At 40.6% G+C, this 23,483-nt stretch overlaps 1 protein-coding gene across 6 annotated transcripts in view; it reads left to right on the top strand.

The window, feature by feature from the left end:
• stk39 (serine threonine kinase 39) overlaps window positions 1-23,094 on the top strand; it is a 50,379-nt gene extending 27,285 nt beyond the window's left edge. For all 6 annotated transcript variants that reach the window (XM_061878963.1, XM_061878965.1, XM_061878964.1 and 3 more), the window contains 8 exons: window positions 3,341-3,463; window positions 5,823-5,852; window positions 6,260-6,316; window positions 14,239-14,300; window positions 19,539-19,591; window positions 19,670-19,738; window positions 19,825-19,889; window positions 20,916-23,094. In XM_061878963.1, the coding sequence (XP_061734947.1) occupies window positions 3,341-3,463; window positions 5,823-5,852; window positions 6,260-6,316; window positions 14,239-14,300; window positions 19,539-19,591; window positions 19,670-19,738; window positions 19,825-19,889; window positions 20,916-20,990 (534 nt within the window). In that variant the 3' untranslated portion in view covers window positions 20,991-23,094. The remainder of the gene's footprint in view (window positions 1-3,340; window positions 3,464-5,822; window positions 5,853-6,259; window positions 6,317-14,238; window positions 14,301-19,538; window positions 19,592-19,669; window positions 19,739-19,824; window positions 19,890-20,915) is intronic.
• The last annotated feature ends 389 nt before the right edge of the window (window positions 23,095-23,483 follow it).

The raw sequence follows: 23,483 nt of genomic DNA, 5'->3' as shown, positions 1-23,483 counted from the left end.
TTTCCATATGAGTTGGGAAATTGTGTTAGATGTAAATATAAACGGAATACAATGATTTGCAAATCCTTTTCAACCCATATTCAGTTGGATGCACTACAAAGACAACATATTTAATGTTCAAACTCATAAACTTTTTTTTTTTGCAAGTAATAATTAACTTAGAATTTCATGGCTGCAACACGTGCCAAAGTAGTTGGGAAAGGGCATGTTCACCACTGTGTTACATCACCTTTTCTTTTAACAAAACTCAATAAACGTTTGGGAACTGAGGAAACTAATTGTTGAAGCTTTTAAAGTGGAATTCTTTACCATTCTTGCTTGATGTACAGCTTAAGTTGTTCAACAGTCCAGGGTCTTGTTGTCGTATTTTACGCTTCATAATGCGCCACACATTTTTGATGGGAGACATGTCTGGACTGCAGGCGGGCCAGGAAAGTACCCGCACTCTTTTACTATGAAGCCACGCTGTTGTAACACGTGGTTTGGCATTGTTTTGCTGAAATAAGCAGGGGCGTCCATGATAACGTTGCTTGGATGACAACATATGTTGCTCCAAAACCTGTATGGACCAATCAGCATTAATGGTGCCTTCACAGATGTGTAAGTTACCCATGCCTTGGGCACCAATAGACCCCCATACCATCACAGATGCTGGCTTTTCAACTTTGCGGATGGGTATTTTCCTCTTCGTTCCGGGGGACACCACGTCCACAGTTTCCAAATATAATTTGAAATGTGAACTCGTCAGACCACAGAACACTTTTCCACTTTGCATCAGTCCATCTTAGATGAGCTCGGGCCCAGCGAAGCCGGCGGCGTTCCTGGGTGTTGTTGATAAATGGCATTAAATGGCATTCCCTTTGCATAGTAGAGTTTTAACTTGCACTTACCATTTATAGTTACTGACAGTGGTTTTATGAAGTTTTCCTGAGCCCATGTGGTGATATCCACACTGATGTCGGTTTTTGATGCAGTACCGCCTGAGGGCTCAAAGGTCTGTAATATCATCGCTTACGTGCAGTGATTTCACCAGATTCTCTGAACCTTTTGATGATTTTACGGACTGTAGATGGTAAAATCCCTAAATTCCTTGCAATAGCTCGTTGAGAAATGTTGTTCTAAAACTTTTCGACAATTTGCTTACAAAGTGGTGACCCTCACCCCATCCTTGTTTGTGAATTACTTAGCAATTCATGGAAGCTGCTTTTATAGCCAATCATGGCACCCACCTGTTCCCAATTAGCCTGCACACCTGTGGGATGTTCCAAATAAGTGTTTGATGAGCATTCCTCAACTTTATCAGTATTTATTGCCACCTTTCCCAACTTCTTTGTCACGTGTTGCTGGCATCAAATTCTAAAGTTAATGATTATTTGCAAAAAAAAATGTTTATGAGTTTGAACATGAAATATGTTGTCTTTGTAGCATATTCAACTGAATATGGCTTGAAAATGATTTGCATATCATTGTATTCTGTTTATATTTACATCTAACACCATTTCCCAACTCATATGGAAACGGGGTTTGTAGATGTATGTACATAATCATAATTAATCACTGAACCAAACCAACTTCTTAACCTTAAATAGTATATAAAATGCAAATGGCTGGAGCGTAAATAATGTGTCAGACAGTGTCCTTGTCATTTTGTGCTGATGAAACGTCCACTCAGCAAATTTATCCCAAAGCTTGCAGGTGCTGCTACCAAATCAGTGTCATGTGAGGCTGATGTGACCTCTGTCACAACTGCAGTATCACTCAACCCCCAAACTATTGTTTTCATTCAAATGATAATTATTTATGGTTATTTACACAACCACTGTAAATGTCCTTGCCTGCACTGACTGCACAATATTTATTTTTTTACTGTTTTTCACCCTAGTGGTGTTTTTCTGCTCTTTTCTGTTTTGGTTTTGTATCGTCATAGTAAACCCATGCAGTGCTACTGTCAGGAAAACAAATGCCATAGGGGTCTACACAATAGTGTTAGAAGTCCTTACTTACAGGACCTTACATGATCAAATTAAAAGAGTAAACGTGTGTGACAGGAGTGAAATGCAGAAAGTAAGAGTGGTACATGTTGGAGAGTACTATTATGACACTCATGTCTTTTATTAGTCATATCAATCTCACAGCTTTAAAAATACAGTTTGTATGGTACAATGTATTTTATACAACTATTTGTGCATGTGAGTGGAATTACCAGCAGGGGGTAGCCTTCCACAATCTTACTGCATAGGGAAACTGGCTCATTGTTTGGAAGAGCAGACCAGGCTGTCTTACATTTGAGGCAAATATGATATAATGCTGAGTCTTCTGCTTCAGGTTCTACTTCCTCCCTGCAGCACCTCATAGCTTAGTATTTCATTCTTGGATGAAAAAGTTTAATAATTACTATTTATCTATTCACTTATTCAGCTGAAGTGCACAGTGCCTTTAGTGCTATTTTTATGATGCTACTTGGTCAGGGCGAGGCCACTGAGTGTTTTGTTCAAGGAGCCTGAGTCTCGGGTCTATGTCAGGTTTGGACTGTAAAGCTGACATTACCAAAGGGGTAGTGCCTCTCCAACTTTGTGGCTGCCTTACTAGTGCCTTGTAACACTGATGTGCTCTCATAACTGACTGGAGCTCACATTGCTTTATGAGCCAACTGCTGCTTGCAGTAACCTTCATCTGCTTTCTTGTAGTATCTTATGTCGTGGTAGAATTGACATCGCACTGGCACTTTCTATACCCAAGTTGCATATTGGATATTGCTTTCATGTTGCCTTCCTCATGATACATTGATTTTATTCCGCACAGTTCTTCATTCATTGTGTGCTTTGTCTACTCAACTGATGCACTTTATCACTTGATATGCAAATACCAATCTTCTTAATGTAACTGATGCACAATTGAGCATTTGAATTAAAATATTTGCCTTTAAGCAGATAACTGTCGAATAGACTTAGCTCCATTAGGTACATTTACACAATTTAATGCAATCCAATACAAGAGCACCATCTTAATGCTAATGAACATAATTAAAATACACATTTTTTTAGCTTTTATGTCAAAAGTTCCAATAGTATTTTTACTCTCCATACTTCTATTTGTATAATAATAACAATGGATTAGATTTATATAGCGCTTTTCTAGACACTCAAAGCGCTTGGCAGAGAAGTGAGAAGCCATCATTCATGTATAAAACCCAATTTTAAGCATTTAGCATTTGCCTTTAAATAGTTCCTTTCTTAATGGCTAGGATCTGTAAAAAATGATCAATTTCAGGCACATGTGTCCAAAGAATATAATTACTAAATCATTCTGGAGTCATTAAAGTGAATTGGTCCTGGCGCAGGTGAGGCGGGTCCCGGGCTCCAGTGGCCACCTGCACAAGACGGAGGATGGAGACTGGGAATGGAGCGATGACGAGCTGGAGGAAGGCAGTGAGGAAGGCAAGGCGGCGGTGAACCAGGGCAGGGTAGGCCAGCCTTCATTTACAGCAGACCTGGGCAATTATTTTGCCTCGGGGGGCCAAGTGTTGAGTAAAAAATCTGTCTGGGGGCTGGTATATCTATTTTTAGGAACACTAATACAAAACCTCACAATAATGTCTGATTGAATGCTTAAAACGTTATGACAGACCGCCTTAAAATAACGGAATGGAATTTTACCTTTTTTGACTGAATGAGACAGCCTGAATGTACATGAAAATAAAGAATTTGCGATTTACAATATAACTATGAAGGATAAAACACTGATTATTGACAACATATGAACCTCACACCTCCTCTCCAACCACATATTTTACAATCAAGCCAAACACAACCAAAATACAACAAACAGCGAAATATGAATGCAAAGGGTAAACAAAACCCCCACCTACAATCTGATGTATGTTATATATCACTAAGCTTAAGAACTTTGTTGTAATGATCTCCTACCGCATCTTGTCCCTGACACCCACATTTCACACTCTGTGGAAACACTCCCCACCCACACTGCTTGGTGCCTCCTCTGAGCTGCTGGGACTTACATCACCATAGTAACTACTTACATCACCATAGTAACTACTTACATCACCATAGTAACTACTTACATCACCATAGTAACTAGTATATCATGCAAAAGCGCTAATTCAAAGCATTGAAATACTTTGTATAGTTCAAAACTTATGGTAATTTAAAAACATCTCTGCACATCATAATGGCAGCTACAGTTTCCATTTTACAGTTTTAGTACTTATTTGGGAATGTCCGACGGGCCAGATTGAAAAGCTTAATGGCATGCGGCCCCCAGGCCTTAATTTGCCCAGGTCTGATTCACAGCGTACATATGTTGTCTGTTTTGGTGATTCAACTTGTATGCAGTGAGATATGACACCAGCATCCATTTGTCATTTTAAATCAAGCAGCAAATTGGAAACAAGAACTCCCAGTTTGTAAATTCCTGCCAAGGTCAAGCATTTGACATTTCCAAAAGCAGTGACAAAGATTGAGGAAATACAGGTAAAGTTTCATACTGATCCAAAAGTGGTTAGAATGTCCGCCCTGAGATCGGTAGGTCGTGAGTTCAAATCGCAGCTGAGTCATACCAAAGACTATAAAAACTGGAGCCATTACCTCCCTGCTTGGCACTCAGCATCAAGGCGTGGAATTGGGCTTTACATCATCAAAAATGATTCCCGGGCGGGGCACTGCTGCTGCTCATGCCTCCCCTCAACTCCCAGGGGGTGATCAAGGGTGATTGGTCAAATGCAGAGGACACATTTCACCACACCTAGTGTGTGTGTGTGTGACTATTATTGCTACTTTAACTTTAACTTAAAAGAATGAAATGTGATGAGATCTGGCTGCATTGAAAAGTGAAATAGGATTTACTGCCAGATGAGCAGTTTGTATGCAATCCATCTTAAACTTCTTTAACGCTTCACACATTGCAAGCAGTTCAAATTGAGTATGATGTTGTCATTATATGGTATACATTTAAAACTAAATGATTTAGAGCTACACCTAGCCATAAATTCTTAAATCGATTACTCAATCATTTTTTTCCACTCATCAAATCCATAAATTGTATTTCCTTTTCTCTCGAACTGTTTTTACTGTAGTGTTGCAACACATTTTACAAATGAATTCCTCCCAAAATACAGCAACAGTTTATAGTGTGTGTAGAAAGGCAAGTGGTTCTATCAGCAATACAAAAGTCTTTTACTTCCTCCGCCATGCTGGAGCATCAGTCTTGTATGAGGCCTATTGAAGTGCAGCACTTTACTCAGCAACGTCTTGCTGTTTTCTAGGACTGACATTGGATAAATATGACCGTTTTTTTCAATCACAAGGCTCTTTTTCCACATTTGTGTCTTATTTAACGTGCGTGGCTGTCCGTCTTCGACACCTCTATGCAAGGCGCCCATCCATCGTCGATGACTTTGACCAAGTTGACAAATTTCCCCGGGGCTAAAACGATTTAAAGACAGAACATTCCCCCATCACAAAGGAAGTTCCTCACATAATCAGGAATGGGTACCGTTCACTTTTGAACTGATTCGGTACCTGTGTATGGATACCGGTACTATTGTATGTGTTCATAAATCTAAATTGATGGATAAGAAAATGTTATTTTTATTTTTTAATGAAACATTTAAAATGAGCTGATTACGATTACTGTGCTGTCCAGTTGTTGTTTGCAATGAACATGTACAGTATGTATTTGTACAATTTATTTTTAAATGTAGTGTGTGCACTGTGATTGTTGCATGATTCACATTTTGTTGGTTTGACTCCATTTAAATGGCATTAAGAAACTCTGGAATGTTTTTGCTTCTTTTTTGTCTGCAGTCTCGGCGGGTCAAGGAGGAGACCAAAGATGTGAGTTTGTTCCCTTTGTTTGACTTTAAACATGCACAATGTGTTGTGGTGAAAAGATGACATGGTTAGGGTTGTTTTGTTTATCCGTCTCACTGTGTTGAGGTGACAACTTGTCCAGGCCAGGAGTATCCACCCAGGTGCAGCTGGGATAGGCTCCAGCCCCCTGCCATCCTGAAAGGGACAAGCGGTACACAATTAATTCTGCTGTATCGCAACAGTTGGAAGAAGAGCAGTGTTTTCCAAGTGCAATGTCTGGGCTTGGACTTTGATGAAGACTGTTCCTGCTCCTGTTTCAATCGCTCTTCTTTGATTGTTGCCAATCTGCTTTTTTAGTTTTGAGCTGAAGCCTGACTTGATTGCCACCCAGGATGTAATAACAGTTCTCTCTCTTGTTTTGTCACTTGCAGGATGAGGAGAAGATCAACTATGTTCCTATTGATGGGTTATCCATCCAGCATCCCCAGGTGAAAGATGCAACTAAAGCACTCATTTGTTGTTGGTTCATGACCTTGACTGCACATGTTGCATGTGTGTACATATGTATGTATCTCCTGGAGGGATGCACTAAGCTGGAATAAGTCCGTCCGCCTGCCTGTGAAAACTCACCTCTATTATAACCCATTTTCAAGTGCCTTTGTCATGTTAGAAATGATCCAGAACAGTTTGTGCCCCTAATAGGCATCAGCCATTTCCTACCTCAATATTTTGAACTGTGCAAAGAGCCCATTTATGCTGTACTGCTACAGTATTACTGTTTTGGGTTTTATTGTGGTGTGTGTTTGTCTAATGACATCGTTTTGTGGTCACTGCCACTATCCTCGCTTTGATAAAACTTTCCATCTGTGTAAAAAAATGCAACACACTATCTTTGCTCATGAGACAAAATATCAATACAAGTAATACTTACTAATATACATATATTAAACCAGAGACAGCAATTTTTCTCCAAATAATTTATTCTGTTCACGGTCACAAACTAAAGCCTATTTCAGTTCTACTGTACACCCTAAGCTGGTTACCATTCAGTTCCAGGGCATTACTTTATTGTCACACAAGCACACATGAGATGGCGCAACATTTAGTCCCCAAGGTCCTAGATTTAGCCACAAGAACAATAGTATGTACAAATAATGTGACAGAGTAGGGAATGCATTGGAAATAGAAGAGAATACAAGTTAAAAGGTTTAAGTGTAATCTTGCTGTGCAAATAGAATGTAAAAACATTGAGAGCAATGATTGATAACTATTCCAAATAATCAACAGTAATATATATTTTGTCACACTTGTTCCGCTTCAAATGCGACTTCACCGCATCGCAGATTGTTTTCAGGTTTGTTTTGTATTTTTAAGCATATTCTACATGTTTACCCACCTTTAAGCATTTTCAAGCATATACTGAGTTAAAGGAACTATTAATAACAATCCTACAGTAGTATTAGCCAGATCATGCTGTTCAGAATTGAGACCACTGATTGGCTCAGGCAGTATTTCTATATTGGCTTAAAAGAGTTTAAATGGGACTAAAGGCTGTTATTGCATGTCTAGATAGCACTTCAATTAAAAAGTGCTTATGTCCAGAACCAATTACCAGTGATAAACAAGGGCGACTGTAATAAAACACAAACAGTAATAGTAATGGTAAATAAAAAGAGAATACAATAATTTGCAAATCCTTTTCAACTTATATTCAATTGAATAGACTGCAAAGACAAGCTACTTCATGTTCCAACTGGTAAACTTTTGTTATTTTTTACAAATAATCATGAAGTTAGAATTTAATGGCAGCAACACATTGCAAAAAAGGCATTTTTACCAGTGTGTTACATGGCCTTTCCTTGTAACAACACTCAGTGCAGGTTTGGGAACCGAGGAGACACATTTTTGAAGATGAATTCTTTCCCATTCTTGCTTGATGTACAGCTTAAGTTGTTCAACAGTCTCCTGCCTCATATTTTAGCCTTCACACATTTTCCATGGGAGACAGGTCTGGACTTCAGGCAGGCCAGTCTAGTACCCGCACTCTTTTACTATGAAGCCACGCTGTTTTAACACCTGGCTTGGCATTGTCTTGCTGAAATAAGCAGGAGCGTCCATGATAACGTTGCTTGGATGGCAACATATGTTGCTCCAAAAGCTGTATGTACCTTTCAGCATTAATGGTGCCTTCACGGATGTGTAAGTTACCCTTGCCTTGGCCACTAATACACCCCCATACCATCACAGATGTGTAAGTTACCCATGCCTTGGGCACTAATACACCCCCATACCATCACACATGCTGCCTTTAACACTTTGTGCCTAGATCAGTCCGGGTGGTTATTTTCCTCTTTGTTCCGGAGGACATGACACCCACAGTTTCCAAAAACAATTTGAAATGTGGACTGGTCAGACCACAGAACACTTTTCCACTTTTGCATCAGTCCATTTTAGATGAGCTCGGGCCCAGCAAAGCTGGCGGAATTTCTGGGTGTTGTTTATAAATGTCTTTGGATTTGCATAGTAGTTTTAACTTGCACTTACAGATGTAGCGACCAACTGTAGTTACTGTCAGTGGTATTCTGAAGTGTTCCTGAGCCCATGTGGTGATATCATTTACACACTGATGTCGCTTTTTAATGCAGTCATGACCATTCAATGTTGGGTTTTGGCCTTGCTGTTTATGTGCAGTGATTTCTCCAGATTCTCTGAACCTTTTGATGATATTACGGAGCGTAGATGGTGAAATCCCTAAATTCCTTGCAATAGCTGCTTGAGAAATCTCGTTCTTAAACAATTTGCTCAGGCATTTGCTGACAAAGTGGTGACCTTCGCCCCGTCCTTGTTTGTGAATGAGTGAGCATTTCATGGAAGCTGCTTTTATAGCCAATCATGGCACCCAGCCACCAACAAGTGTTTGATGAGCATTCCTCAACTTTCTCTGTCTTTTTTCCACTTGTGCCAGCTTTTTTGAAAGCTTGGAGGCGGTTTTCATTGCCTTCTCGATGTGCACATCTCCAGTCAGGTTTTGGTGGAGGTGGTAACCCAGGTACTTTGTTGTTTCCACGACAGGGACCTCCTGTCCCCCCAACATTAGTGCAGGAGGTTGTGGTGGATTTCGGGCAAAACATATCCGGCGTTCTACCGACTTCTTCCCGTAGATTATCATTTTCTTATTTGCTGCCATTTGGTCCAGCCTTTGTGCCTCCTGGCACATGGTTGTGTCTGACATGATGTGGGGATCGCTCTCGATAGCCCTATGTCGTCTGCATATCCCACATCAAGGGTGTCCTCAAACACAGCATCCCGGGTGGCCTTGTAAAGGAGGAAGACATATGGGGAGACCACACCCCCTTGTGGCACCCCAGATGTAACTTTAATCCAGTGGCTAATAAGCTCCATTTGCCACCACTCTCTGTCTCCTTCCTGAAATGTAACTATGTAGCCGGGCTGTCAGATATGGGCACAGTCCTAAGTCCTGTATGTTTTGCTTCAGGATCCCATGGTCAATTACATCAAAAGCTCTCGACATACGTGCCAACAGTACTCTCACCATCGTTGGTTTGGAGTCGGTTTTGGTAAGCCAGGTGTGCATTGCCCTGACTAGAGCCGTTGTAGTACTGTGCTTAGGCAGACATGCATATTGATTTTTACACACCTCAAGCACGGTTGGCATAAGCTTTTTCAACACAAAACGTTCTATTGTTTTCCCCACACAAGAAGTTAGTGAGATAGGACGCCAGTCTGAGATTGAGCCAGGGTCCTGGCCTTTGGGTATGGCACAGACATTTGACTCTTTCCATACATCGGAGACACACCCCTTTTGGAAAGAGCAGTTGGCCAGATGTGTGATGACCGGTGCCAGGTCCTCTGCATGTTCTTTCAGCAGCCAGGTGGGAATGTGATCTGGCCCACTTGCTTTCTGGGGTCCAGCCGAGTGAGGGCTAGCTTCATCTCACCTATGCTACAGATGTCACTTGGTGTAGCTCTTGGTAAGGGAATAGACACAATAGGGCGTTGCTTTAGTCCACGACTCCGCAATTAAGTTGTTCAGGGCTTCTGCAGCTTTGTCCTCTTCAACTTCTTGTTGCGCCACCTAGCGCTTCAAGGCAGCCTCTAACTGATCTCTTTAGTGAATGAAGTGTCATATCTTGCTGTATTCATTATTGACTTTTGGGTATTTCTTGCCACCTTATGTTGTACATTTTTATGAGATTTGTCTGTCAGTAGCAGACCACTTGTAGTATTATTATCCAAATTGTTAGTAAAAATATTATCAGGAAGTGTAGCACAGGGACTTGTAATGTTGTATGTCTTTGTGATTTTGCTATATAAACATTGTATCCATGAAGTCATCAATGGTCTTTTGCTTGATAGTGTTTACTAATAATGTTGATGTGCTCCTAAATGCAGGCCTTATTATTCAGTAACGCCTTGATACAGGATAGTGTTGATATTTAATGTTGAGGTTTGTTTTCCATCAGACTCAATTATTGTTGTGGAAGTGGTGTCAACTTTGATATTTCTCCAGATTTGGACCTCCATTCAGTTTGATGTAGATTTTACATTTGGTGCTCCCAGTTCCCTGAATTTTTCTCTGTTTCCTCAGGTCGCATGATTTCTTGGCGATTTCACAACTGGTGTATACTTTTACGTCATGTAGCTTGCGTCGGCCACTCAGACGTCCCCCAGCCCGCCTCCACCTCCCGAAAATCTTAAGTTTACGTCGCCTTGTGATATTGTGTACTTAATACCTCAGTGCGCTCTAAAAGTGTTTACTGTATGTGTCGTTTTTCAGCATATTGTGTTGTTGTTGTGCCCTGAAGAAGTCGCCACGTATGACACTATTTGTAACTTTTATTGTCAATCTTGGGCCAACAGGTTCAATTCTTTCTCATGCACACACGTCTTTTTCTCTGACACTTCTCCTTCTCGTCAGTAATCTTTCAGGCACGGTCTACTTAGAAACGCAGGCTACGCGATGCCAAGAGTATATTCCAGCCTTTGTGTTTTTTGGGGTGCACATTTGTACCCTTCAGCTTTTTTTCCTGTGTCAGTTGAGTGAGTTTTATGAGGATGACCGCACAGGTGTTGTTGTTTGGTGCATTCAGTGGGATGCATGTTAGGGTTAGGCATGCAATTAATGATGGCGGCAAGTTCCTTTAATTGCAGAAAGTTTAGCGGGTGTTGTTCTGCTGAGGCGACATCCATTTAATCCTGTTCTCCTCTTTTATTCAAGGCTCTTGCATAGAATCTTGGTTTAATTCGGTTCCCTGTCTCAATGATATAATTTTTTTGTTTCATGTGTATTCTTCTAAATTATGGTATCTTGTTGCACAACTTTCAGTTCTTGATGCACGGCAGTAGTTCCCTCTAGTAGAATCTTCACCTCTTGTTGCAATTTTGTTGATTGATCTCAATTTCCCTATCGTTCACAATCATTTTCAGAGATATGACGATGGAGGTTTTTTGTTGTTTTTTTAAATGCGACAATCAAAAGTCCGCTTACAATGGGGACTGTGGGTGTTGCTCTATTCTAACTATAAAGCCTTTAAAAAAACATCCAATCACCTCCAATAAGGTTTTATATTCATGATGTAAGTATACAGGCCTTTTCCAAAAACATTTAGTATCATGGAAAAGAGTATTTATTTCCATAATTCCATTCAAAACATTACACTTCCATAAACTATAGATTCAGGGCCCACAAGCTCAACGAGGTCAAGTATTTAGTTGTTTAATTGTACATACTTTGGGCTTCTAGCTCATAAACCCCACGAGAACAGGATTTCCCCAAAAATTGATACTGTGAAGAAATCCCCATTTACTTCTCAGTTTTTTCAGAAAAAAAAGAAATACAGATGACATCAAATCAATCAAAATATGGTACTTTCAAAATGATACCTTATTTTTCAATACTTTGTAGGGAATCTCTCTGCCTTAACCACTGTGGCATTGAGGCAATCAACCTGTGGCTTTGGCTGAGAGTTATGGAAGCCCAGATTTCCTTGATGCTCACTTGCTCTTGTGTTTGGGTCTGGTGCCCCTCATTTTCGTCTTGATAATACCCCATATGTTCTCAATGGGGTTTAGGTCCGGTGAGTTGGCTGGCCAGGCAAGCACTGTGATGGCATGGGCATCTAACCAGGTTTTGGTGCTTCTGGCGGTATGGGCAGAGGCCAGGTCCTGCTGGAAGATGAAATCTGCATCTCCATAAAGATCTCAGCAGAAGGAATCATGAAGTCCTCTAAAACTTTCTGGTAGACTGATGCGGTGACCTTGGATTTAAGAAAAGCAGAGTTTACCAAAACCTGCACTGGCCATTGCACCTCAGATCATGACGGACTGTGGATATTTCACACTGGACTTCAAGCAGCTTGGGTTCTGTTCCTCTCCTGTCCTTCGCTAAACCCTTGGACCTTTATTCCTAAACGAAAAGCACACTTTTCTTTAATCGGGAAAGAGGACTTTTCAGTCAAGTCCTCCTCCTCCTTGGCCCAGTTGAAACGCTTCCTACGTTGGCTCAGGCTCAGAAGCGGTTTTGACCCGAGGAACCTGACAGTTGTAGCTCTGGATCTCTACCAGTTTCATGAATCTTCTGTTTGATAATCCGCAGAAATCCATGGTCATCCGTTCTCCTGCTACATTTTCTCCTGCCATGTTTCAGTTTAAAACATGCATGCCCTCTAAAATTTGGACTGATTTTTTTGAAATCCTGGTTTTGTGAGCTGGAGGCCCAAATTGTGTACAAATAAACAACTAAATACTTGAAAATTGTTGAAACTGTGAGCCCTGAATCTATAATCTATGGAAGTTTAAAATTTTGAATGGAATTATGGAAATAAATAAACTTTTCCATGATATTCTAGTTTTTTGGACAGGGTCTGTATATGTCAGTGTTTTTCAACCACCGTGCCGAGGCACACTAGTGTGCCATGAGATACTGTCTGGTGTGCCTTGGGTGATTATGTATTTTCACCTATTTGGGGTAAAATTATATTTTGCAAAGCAGTAATTATAGTCTGCAAATGATGTGTTGTTGTTGAGTGTCGATGCTGTCTAGAGCTCGGCAGAAAAACAATGTAATACTCTTCCTTATCACTAGGTGGCAGCAAGTAGCTAATATAATAACAATATCACCAATACTTGGTTGCTATCCAAACTAGGAAATGTAAATGGATGATTGTTGGCACTTTTTGAATGGTTACTTATGGAATGTTTTGGGCAAAGTAGAGGACCTCCCATTGGCTGCGCTCTTAGCGGACCTTTATTTACAAGTTAAAATGCATTAAAAACAATTCATCCGTTGTCATGTCTTTCATAATTGATTGTGAACGATAGGCCATATTCTAAAAAAAGTGCACTTCCCCTTACAGATCACAAAGCTGCCTTTTCACCTTTTTATTCTGGCTTTGCAGGCTTGCTTTGTTTTTTTGTCTGCTTTTTGTATCTTCTCTAATCTTGCTCCTGCCACGTCTCCTTCCACATCGGCGTCAAGTCTTGCTTCCCCTCATGTTCTGTTTACAGCATCCAAATGAGACCGAAGGTGTCGGGCTTTGAGATTTTAGTTTGGCTTTTGTCATCATTGCGTTAGCAGCCCGCTAACGGGGGTTGCCTCTTTAGGGACTTGCGGTACTTTTAACTTGTATTGTTGAACAAAATGGCACCTTGCGCCAATTAGAGATCAACTGGAGGTGTCAGCCTGTCAACTGAGACCAGACTGTGTGGTCACAAACTCTTAAAAACTGCTTCAAACTCTTGTCGCTCCATCTCCTTGTGGCTTCTGGTTGCTCAGCAACGGCTGGCTTGAGGCCAACAGCTCTTTTATCCCAACGAATCTATGCCTCGGACCGGACCAAGAGAAATTTGAAGATGCCAGCAAACTCTCATGTAGCTGTGATCATAATCAGGGAAACTCCAACATGATAAAACAAACATTACTAGTATAATGATATAAGAGGATCAGTTCATAATGAATAAGAAACATAAAATGGCAGGTAGAAGTGCAATCGTGAGCTAAACTAAATAGCTAATAAATACGACGTGTGTAATGAGTGAAGAGGGTTTGAGTCAACATTGCCGAGGTCAGTTCCATTTGAAGACTCAACGAGGATCTTTTGCAGGTTGGCAGGTTAGGACAATCTGGAGCAGGTCAGAAAGATGATTGGGCGAGACCATGGATAGCCTTGAAAGTACGGAGGAATGTTTTTATTTTTGGGCGGGGAGCCGCTGGAGTTGCTATGATGTGCTGGATGGAGCACTTCTGCTGACCAGTTGGACAGCATAGTGTCGTGGAGTAACCTAGTAACAAAACACTAGTCCTCTTTTAAAGACAATTCAGTGCAGCTATGCTCTACATGTGCTTGGTTATTGTACCTAGTAACTCAGAATCACTCTTCTTTTCATGCAGGTGGAGCCATTTGGGGATCGTTCATACAGTCAAGGTGCTGTGAACATGGTACTGCGACTAAGGTGAGAGACATCATTTCTCATCTGCGCCATGTTTCCTAGTACCGTGTGACAAATATGTTTCCTAGTAACGTGTGAGAGATATGTTTCCTAGTAACGTGTGAAAGATATATGTCCTAGTACCGTGTGAAAGATATGTTTCCTAGTAACGTGTGAGAGATATGTTTCCTAGTAACGTGTGAAAGATATATGTCCTAGTACCGTGTGATAAATATGTTTCCTAGTACCGTGTGAAAGATATGTTTCCTAGTAACGTGTGAAAGATATGTTTCCTAGTAATGTGTGACAAATATGTTTCCAAGTACCGTGTGAAAGATATATTTCCTAGTAACGTGTGAGAGATATGTTTCCTAGTGACGTGTGAGAGATATGTTTCTTAGTACCGTGTGAGATGCAGTAAGTAACATGTGAGAGATGAATGATCTTTTTAGTGTGTCCTCACACACACCTGTACACGACATGTCTGCTGTATGTGCATACTCATCAACACAATGTAATACTTGAATGACAAATGGTTGGTGTTATGTCTGCTTATTTTTTCTTTCTGCATGTGTGTCCTCTTTTGTTGAATCAGGTCAAAACTGTGTGTACCTGTAGAGTAGACTAACCCAAGTTGGCACCCTACTCATGTATTATGCTGATCTCATTTGAATACAATTCAAGATGAATTAGACCCAGCGTCCTACACACCACAGGGACCAAAGTATGAGGACACCTGGCCACCAAACCTACAAGAAATGGATGTAGAGTCAAATTACTGTGTTAATAGTGAACAATTAGTTCCAATCATATTCAGTGTTGTGTTAATCACATTAATCTCATTTTGAATGTCTAACGTTACTATGTCTGTATGCCTGCGAGTTCTCTCGCCCGCTTCTTCTGCTTGACTGAGGGCAGCAACAGTAAGATAATATGTACAGTAGCCACGCAAAGGAGCTGTCATTTGCTCACCAGACTGCTTTAAATAGTGGCTGTTATATCTTTCAAATAGTATGAAGTATTCATAATAAAATTAGAGATGCGTCGTAAGAGTGTACGGCAGCACGGTGGTACAGGGGTTAGTGCATGTGTCTCACAGTAAGAAAGTCCTGGATTCTTTCTGTGTGGAGTTTGCATGTTCTCCCTGTGACTGTGCGGGTTCTACTCCGGCTTCCTCCCACCTCCAAAGACATGCACCTGGGGATAGGCCCCTCCCACCTCCAAAGACATGCACCTGGGGGTAGGCCCCTCCCACCTCCAAATACATGCACCTGGGGGTAGGCCCCTCCCACCTCCAAATACATGCACCTGGGGATAGGCCCCTCCCACCTCCAAATACATGCACCTGGGGATAGGCCCCTCCCACCTCAAAGACATGCACCTGGCGATAGGCCCCTCCCACCTCCAAAGACATGTACCTGGGGATAGGCCCCTCCCACCTCCAAAAACAAGCACCTGGGGATAGGCCCCTCCCACCTCAAAGACATGCACCTGGCGATAGGCCCCTCCCACCTCCAAAGACAAGCACCTGGGGGTAGGTTGCTTGGCAACACAAATGGTCCCTAGTGTGTGAATGTTGTGTATCTGTGTTGGCCCTGTGATGAGGTGGTGACTTGTCCAGGTTGTTTTGATTGATTGATTGAAAGTGTTATTGCAAAGGAAGAGAATACATGATATGAAGCAGTACAGTTTACACAGTACAGTACATCCATCCATCTGCTACCGCTTTTCCCTTTTGGGATCGCAGGGATGCTGGAGCCTATCTCATCTCACACCCTCTGACATATTCCCTACAATTGACCACTAAATGCTAACACCCGGATACGTTTTTCAACTTGTTTAAGTCGGGGTCCACATTCATCAATTCAGGGTGTACCCTGCCTTCTGCCCGAATGCAGCTGGGGTAGGCTCCAGCACCCCTGCGGCCCTGAGAGGGACAAGCGGTAGAAAAATGGATGGATGGATGGCCTGAGAGTGATAATGGTTTGTAGAGGTTTGAATGTTGTCTCATATTTTCCGTAGAGTAGACGATGCCATTTTTATTTTCAACATGAGGTGAGGAACAATTGGGGAAGTGTTTTTACTTCCATGAAGGTGACTTCATCCTATTTAACACACAACCAAATAGTACATTGGTGTACATGGAGGTGCACATTATATTTAAAACTAGAGCACATTAACATGAAGGAAAATGTTTTAAGGATCTGTGCATGTGGTAAGAAAAACAAGACATTATTACACACATTTTCTCAGGTCCATTTTTACCAGGCTGAACATGTCATTTTAACAAATACAAACATGTATTTGTTAAATGTGTTTTCTTATACCAATATTGGTTGTATACTGTATGCTATCTCTGTCGTTGATGGATCTCTTTCATTTATTTGATATCATCTAAAGTGGAGGAAAAGCAAGAGGTTGAATATTCGATACTTATTCTTTCTGCTTTTTGATGTATTCTCCTGAACGTTCATGTTTGAATTTAGTAAGTGAAACATACTGTTAAAAACAATAAATTACTTTAGGAAACATATTTTTCCCTACTTCTATCTTTATAATAAGTTAGTGAATTAGCGGGAAAATACAGTACTTTTGAGGTTGTTGCTTTCTCATTCCACACAATTTCTCCCTCTGTCTTAGTTCTTAAGTTAAAGTTAAATGAAAGTAGCAATGATCGTCACACTCACAGTAGGTGTGGTGAAATTGTCCTCTGCATTTGACCCATCCCCTTGTTCTTCTCCTTCTTTCTATCCCCTTTTGTTTCAGTCCAGCTGCTCCAAACACTAAATAATTCCAAACCTTAATTAAAGACCTACAGAAAGCCACTACTAGCCACCACGCAGTCTGATAGTTTATATATCAATGATGAAATATTAACATTGCAACACATGCCAATACGGCCGCTTTACTTTACTAAATTGCAATTTTAAATTTCCTGGCAGTTTCTTCTTGAAAACGTCGCGTAATGATGACGTGTATGCGTAACGTCACGGGCTGTTATGAATATGAGCGCTGCACACACACACAGCTAAAAGTCGTCTGCTTTAACGGCATAACTAGACAGTATTTTGGACATCTGTGTTGCTGAATCCTTTGCAATTTGTTCAATTAATATTGGAGAAGTCAAAGTAGAAAGATGGAGCTGGGAAGCTTAAGCCTTTAGCCACACAAACACACGGTGATTCCTTGTTTAAAATTCATGGAGGTGAAACTTTACTATGGATCACAGCGGACATGGATCCCGACTACATGTCAACCAGCAGGTTTCGGTAAGAAAATTGTGGTTAAAAAGTCGCCTCTTACCGGATATCAGCTGAGCTTGTGCCGTCCATACAGCTGCCCTCGATTTCCCCGAGACACTGCGCGTCAACACCCGGCCGTGGACGTACACTTCCGACTATCAGGTACTGTTAAACTCAATAAAACACTAGCAACACAATAGAAAGATAAGGGATTTCCCAGAATTATCCTAGTACATTTCTCTAAAAACATTTGAAATCCGTCTCAATGCAACGCCGTCGCTATCAATATCCTCAAACACGAATCTTTCATCCTCGCTCAAATTAATGGGGAAATTGTTGTTTTCTCGGTCTGAATAACTGTTTTTGTTGGAGGCTCCCATTAAAATCAATGTCAATATGTGAGGAGACATCAACATGTGACGTCATCAACATGTGACGTCATCAACATGTGACGTCATCAACATGTGACGTCATCAACATGTGACGTCATCAACATGTGACGTCATCAACATGTGACGTCATCAACATGTGACGTCATCAACATGTGACGTCATCAACATGTGACGTCATCAACATGTGACGTCATCAGCATGTGACGTCATCAGCATGTGACGTCATCAACATGTGACGTCATCAACATGTGACGTCATCAACATGTGACGTCATCAACATGTGACGTCATCAACATGTGACGTCATCAACATGTGACGTCATCAACATGTGACGTCATCAACATGTGACGTCATCAACATGTGACGTCATCAACATGTGACGTCATCAGCATGTGACGTCATCAACATGTGACGTCATCAACATGTGACGTCATCAACATGTGACGTCATCAACATGTGACGTCATCAACATGTGACGTCATCAACATGTGACGTCATCAACATGTGACGTCGAGGCAGGACTTTTCTCCAGTTGCCAACTTTATCATCGATGTTCTCTACTAAATCCTTTCAGCAAAAAATATGGCAATATTGCAAAATGATGAAGTATGACACATAGAATGGAGTTGCTCTCCCCGTTTAAATAAGAACATCTCATTTCAGTCGGCCTTTAAAGTCACATACAAATAAGGCAACTATCCCACACTTCTCTGTGGTCAAGTAAATGTGTACAACACACACACAATATGATTTGCCTGAGTGACGGTAAAGATTTTAAAAAAAAATATTGAAATGAAGAAATAAATTGGGGACTTTGCACAGGCCAGATTGTAGATGCTGGCGGGCCAGATGTTGACCGCTGGCCCTACTTTGCTGACCCCTGCTGTAACCTTTCTTCAAACTAAAAGTGGCAAAAAAAATTGAAAAATAATTATTCCATCTCTCGGACGGTAAATGTCAGATGAGCAATGATTATTATATGTAAACAATATTTGAATGCAGTTTGTTTACAGCTATGCATTTATAGTCAATATTTTAACTAATATTAATAATCGGATAAAAGAGACAAACTACATTTCTATCCTTTCCAGTATTTTATTGAAGAAAAATTTATTTTAGGGCTACAGCGATTTATTATTTTGTACTTGAGTAATCTATTAGTCTGTTCGATTAATCGATTAGTCCAATAAAACAGCCTTCATAGCCTCTGTGTTCACTACTTTTAGGGTAACATTATTTTTAGTTGTTAAATTGGCCCTGGTGTGTGAATGTGAGTGTGAATGTTGTCTGTCTATCTGTGTTGGCCCTGCCATGAGGTGGCCACTTGTCTAGGGTGTACCCCGCCTTCCGCCCGATTGTAGCTGAGATAGGCGCCAGCGCCCTCCGCGACCTCAAAAGGGAATAAGCGGTAGAAAATGGATGGATGGATAAGCAAATCTGATCAGTCCATCATTGATCATAAGGAAGTCCAGTTCACTACTGATTCAGGGTTTTTATACAAACATTGAGGCAAAATAAAGTGCAGTACAGAAGATTCAGCCTCAACTAGTTTGCTGTTACAAGAAGTAAATACAACGTGTCGGCTGTGGGAAGTGGAGTTTCATTCATGTGGACATTTTTTCTTGAAGGAACTCCAAAAAGGAGCTGAACGACATTCGCTTTGAATTCACACCAGGACGAGGTGAGAGCTGAGCAGGTTTGTTTGTGACTGCGAGTGTTGAGTGAATACTAGAAGAATGATGTTGTATTCCAATACAAGACACTGCTGAGGGGGTTTCCCAAGAATTATTCTCTGCCGGTCTCGTCAACGGGCTGGATGTTGGAACTGGTATTGGTTTTTCTTCTCCTTTCACACACATTTCTTTGGATATTTGAAGTGACATTTTTGTTCTCTTCTTTCTTTCCACATTCCAGTGGCTGCTAACCTTCAGAAGATCGTAGATGACCCAACTACCTACAAAATATTGACCTTTAAGCTGGTGAGTCTGCTGATGATTGATGGCTGAGACTCTGTGAGGGACTCGAGACCGCTCGTTGGTCACCATATCAAACTAGCAGATACTATTCAGTAGTAGGTCAAATTGGACATAAAGGCACAAGGGACCTGGGAGCAGTTAATGCTGCCATTTAGTGTTTGAGTGAGGGCTGGTTGAGAGATCAAGGACTTCAATCACAAATTGTGGTTTGAGCCCTCACTGCTGCCTCAACTTTGGGATAAAACTTTTGTGAAGGGTATGCTGTCTTGTTTTTAATGTGTTCTTGTGCGTGCGACACGGGTCACCATTTATTTGCATGGTTTCTATGTTTATCGTGGTATTCAAGATCTTGATGTGGCCCAAAAACAATCTATCTTCTTTCAAATTGACTGAAGTTGTGACATTAACAACTTTCACAGTAGACTGGAACCCTGATTTTTCCAAACTTTATTGGTTCTTGAACAACATTATCCACTACGGTGTCGCCATGGACTACAAAGGCGGACGTGTGCAAATTTTCAGGATTTATGCAGATCCCAATTACTGATCAGCAGGTACCAGAAGGTAAGAAAAGTAGCTTTTGCATATTATTGTGAAAGAAAACGCCAGATAATACGTCTTACCTTATACACACACTAAAGACTAGAGTAGCTGTAATGGCCAACAATCCATCAAACAGTGCGGCTTCAAAGTCGTAATAAAACATTTCGACAGATGTTTGAGCGCTATGTGTAATGTTCTATATTTTCAATGGAACATTTCAAGTTTTGGTGTTGTTTGCTGGCGTCATACTGCGGTCTACACGTCTCTCTTATGTGTGACTGCCATCTATTGGTCACACTTGCCATTACACCACATACCAAATAAAATAGCTTCGAGGTCGGTAAGCACAACCCAAATTATTCCATTCATTAGGCCTACTGTGGAGTTTTGAGAAAATGAAAGGAATTTAAGTGCGCCTTATAGTCTGAAAAATACTTTTGAGATTGTTGCCATGGACCGCTATTGACCTCCACTTTCTTCTGGCAGGCATCCTGCTGTGACGACACGGAGCTCCCAGACGAGGTGAAACTGATGGGCTTTGCACAGCTGAGCCTCAGCTGATGTTGGCTGGGTGACACAAGCTGAGGGTGGAGGAACACAAGCACCACCTCCTCTTCACCATCGAGCCCAGGAGGTCCACATGTACTCAGGATGTGAAAGAAGGTGATTCCAATGTAGCTTTCAATGTTTTATTTATTCTTTTTCTCCACAAAGCTCTTCATTATTTATTGAGGGCCGTCATTTTGTTGTTTAATTTGACCTTTGACTGGCGCTCCTCCAACCTGCTGACTTTCTCTGCAAAGCACACTTGTCAAAAAAGACAAAGAATGTTATTCCACAAAGGAGTATCAGGGTGACATGGACAAGAAGAAACGACCCACTGCTGCCAATAAAGTCTTAATACTCCAAGAATATGGAGGAGACAAAAGTTGCAAAATAATTCTGTCAAATGAGTGAATGTCAAAATGAATACTAATTTTAACGATACCTAAATCTTGTTTTTCTGCAATATTACACAACTTTATTGTTGTAAAATTTGTATTTGATCCTTTCTTAGCAATGTTGCTTTATTCTCCTATCATATTTTATTACTTTTTCACATCAAATGATGACTTAATGACGAGACTTTATTTTTGTAAGCTGAGGACTTCCCATGAAAAAGCAACTTAGTTGTCATAGTGCAATCATGAGTTCTCATACACGTTATGACACCTTGTCATTCTGTCTAAATCTCTCAAAATATTTCCTGGTTTGGTGCAAGTTTTTCTTTTAAGTAGACATCTGTTTTTCTTGTAATATCACTCGTTTTATTACTTCATGTGTTGCAAATTCATTTTTGTGCTATTTTGATAAAAGTCTTCCACAACAGTATTACTCCGTTCTAGTAAAAGTACACATTTTCTACTCATTTAAATTTTTTTAACAACCACGACTTGCTTGTTGGACCAGAAAAGCGCAAAATGTTGAATTCCAAACACGTTTATTCTTCGACTAATGTGAGCCACCATTTCTGGTCAAATAAGGACGTTGTCTTCTCGCAATGTCATATTATTTGTTTCCTTTCTCAAAATGCTGCAGGCACTCAAAATATTGTACTTATATTATTTATCCTAAATATTCAAATATATTTTCCGTGCAAAATAAAATAGTTTCTATGTAATATTACAACAGTCAGTATTTTTTCTAATCACATAAATCACATTTTTTGAATTGGATGATTATTACTTGCTTGCTTCATTGAAATGAACTGGAATAATACCTCAGTATTTGGACACAAATGCAATTTTATTGTCAGAATGTTATTTAGGAACATTATTTCAACGACTTGAATGCACAACATTTATTTGCTGAAAACTTGGTATCAGTGATGCATTGACCACTATTTCACCTGTATCGCCTTTCATGCGACAAAGCATCGTCATTAATATGTTTGGTGATTAATGGCAGGAGTTAACTCTTCATTTTTGAGAGTCCTAAATACAACTTTTATTTCTGTCCAATATTCATGACAACCCTGCTACTTTCTTGCAACTCTTCCTCCACATATTCCTTTATTCTTGTGAATAGCAATCTAAAGTTATCTTCTTCTGGGAAGGCTATTTAGTGCAAAGTAGCAGCCTGGTAGTCACTAAGACTTAGTCAGCAGCACAGTCCTTTGTGTCTTGAAGGTGTGGCCCTGGTACTGCTCGGTCTAGAAGGTTACTCCATGCTGCTCACCACAGTGTTTGTTCATGCTCAAGGTGCCTTGCTCATCTTCCTGTGCCTCAGACAGTATTGTCACTGCTCTGCCTGCTAGCCAACATTGCATCCTTACTTTATTGCACTTTTGGGCTCAGATGTCTGCAGCCAACAAGCAGGCGCCTTCGCCCTCCTAGACAACTTCCTGCTTTCCTGTGTCCCGTCTGTGATGTTTGTTCATTGTTCTGCGTTCCTATTTCCACTGCTCTGACCTGCTACACCGTGCTCCTGATTGGATGAAATCATTCCGAAAAAGTGCAATGGAAATAGTGATAAACCACACAAGTCTGCTGGCCAAATGTGGATGTCACATATTTGACCTCATGATGAATTTCTTTATTTTATGAAATATAAAGTGTACGTCTGCCCCGTGTAACCCAGCGCTTTGTCATATGAGCAACAAATAAAAGGATTGCTGTTAAGAAAATGCTGTGATGTGATCCTCATCCATTCTAATAAGTTCATCCTCTATGGACATTAGAAGGGGTCCAAACATCTATTTGCATCCTAATCACAAGTCTTATTATTTTCTCTTCTACGTCGATTAAAACACTTCCAAAATCCAATCAAATCAACTTTATTTAAAAAGCACATATAGAATGTACCACAGGGGTCGCCAAAGTGCAGTACGATGGGCAGGTTAAAAGATAATACGAGGACCGAGCAAACAACAGAGCATGATAAACAACAAATAAATACAACATAAAAACAGGTTGACAGCAGGGGTATAATGGGGCGCCGTTGCAGGATGGATATCACTTAGTGTTAAAAGCCAAGGAATAAAAGTATGTTTTTAAGAGAGATTTAAAAAGAGGA

Source organism: Nerophis ophidion, linkage group LG19 (assembly GCF_033978795.1).
Source record: "Nerophis ophidion isolate RoL-2023_Sa linkage group LG19, RoL_Noph_v1.0, whole genome shotgun sequence".
In the NCBI taxonomy this organism is placed as follows: domain Eukaryota; kingdom Metazoa; phylum Chordata; class Actinopteri; order Syngnathiformes; family Syngnathidae; genus Nerophis; species Nerophis ophidion.
Note: the sequence above shows the minus strand (reverse complement) of the source record. Positions and strands in the feature narration are given on the sequence as shown.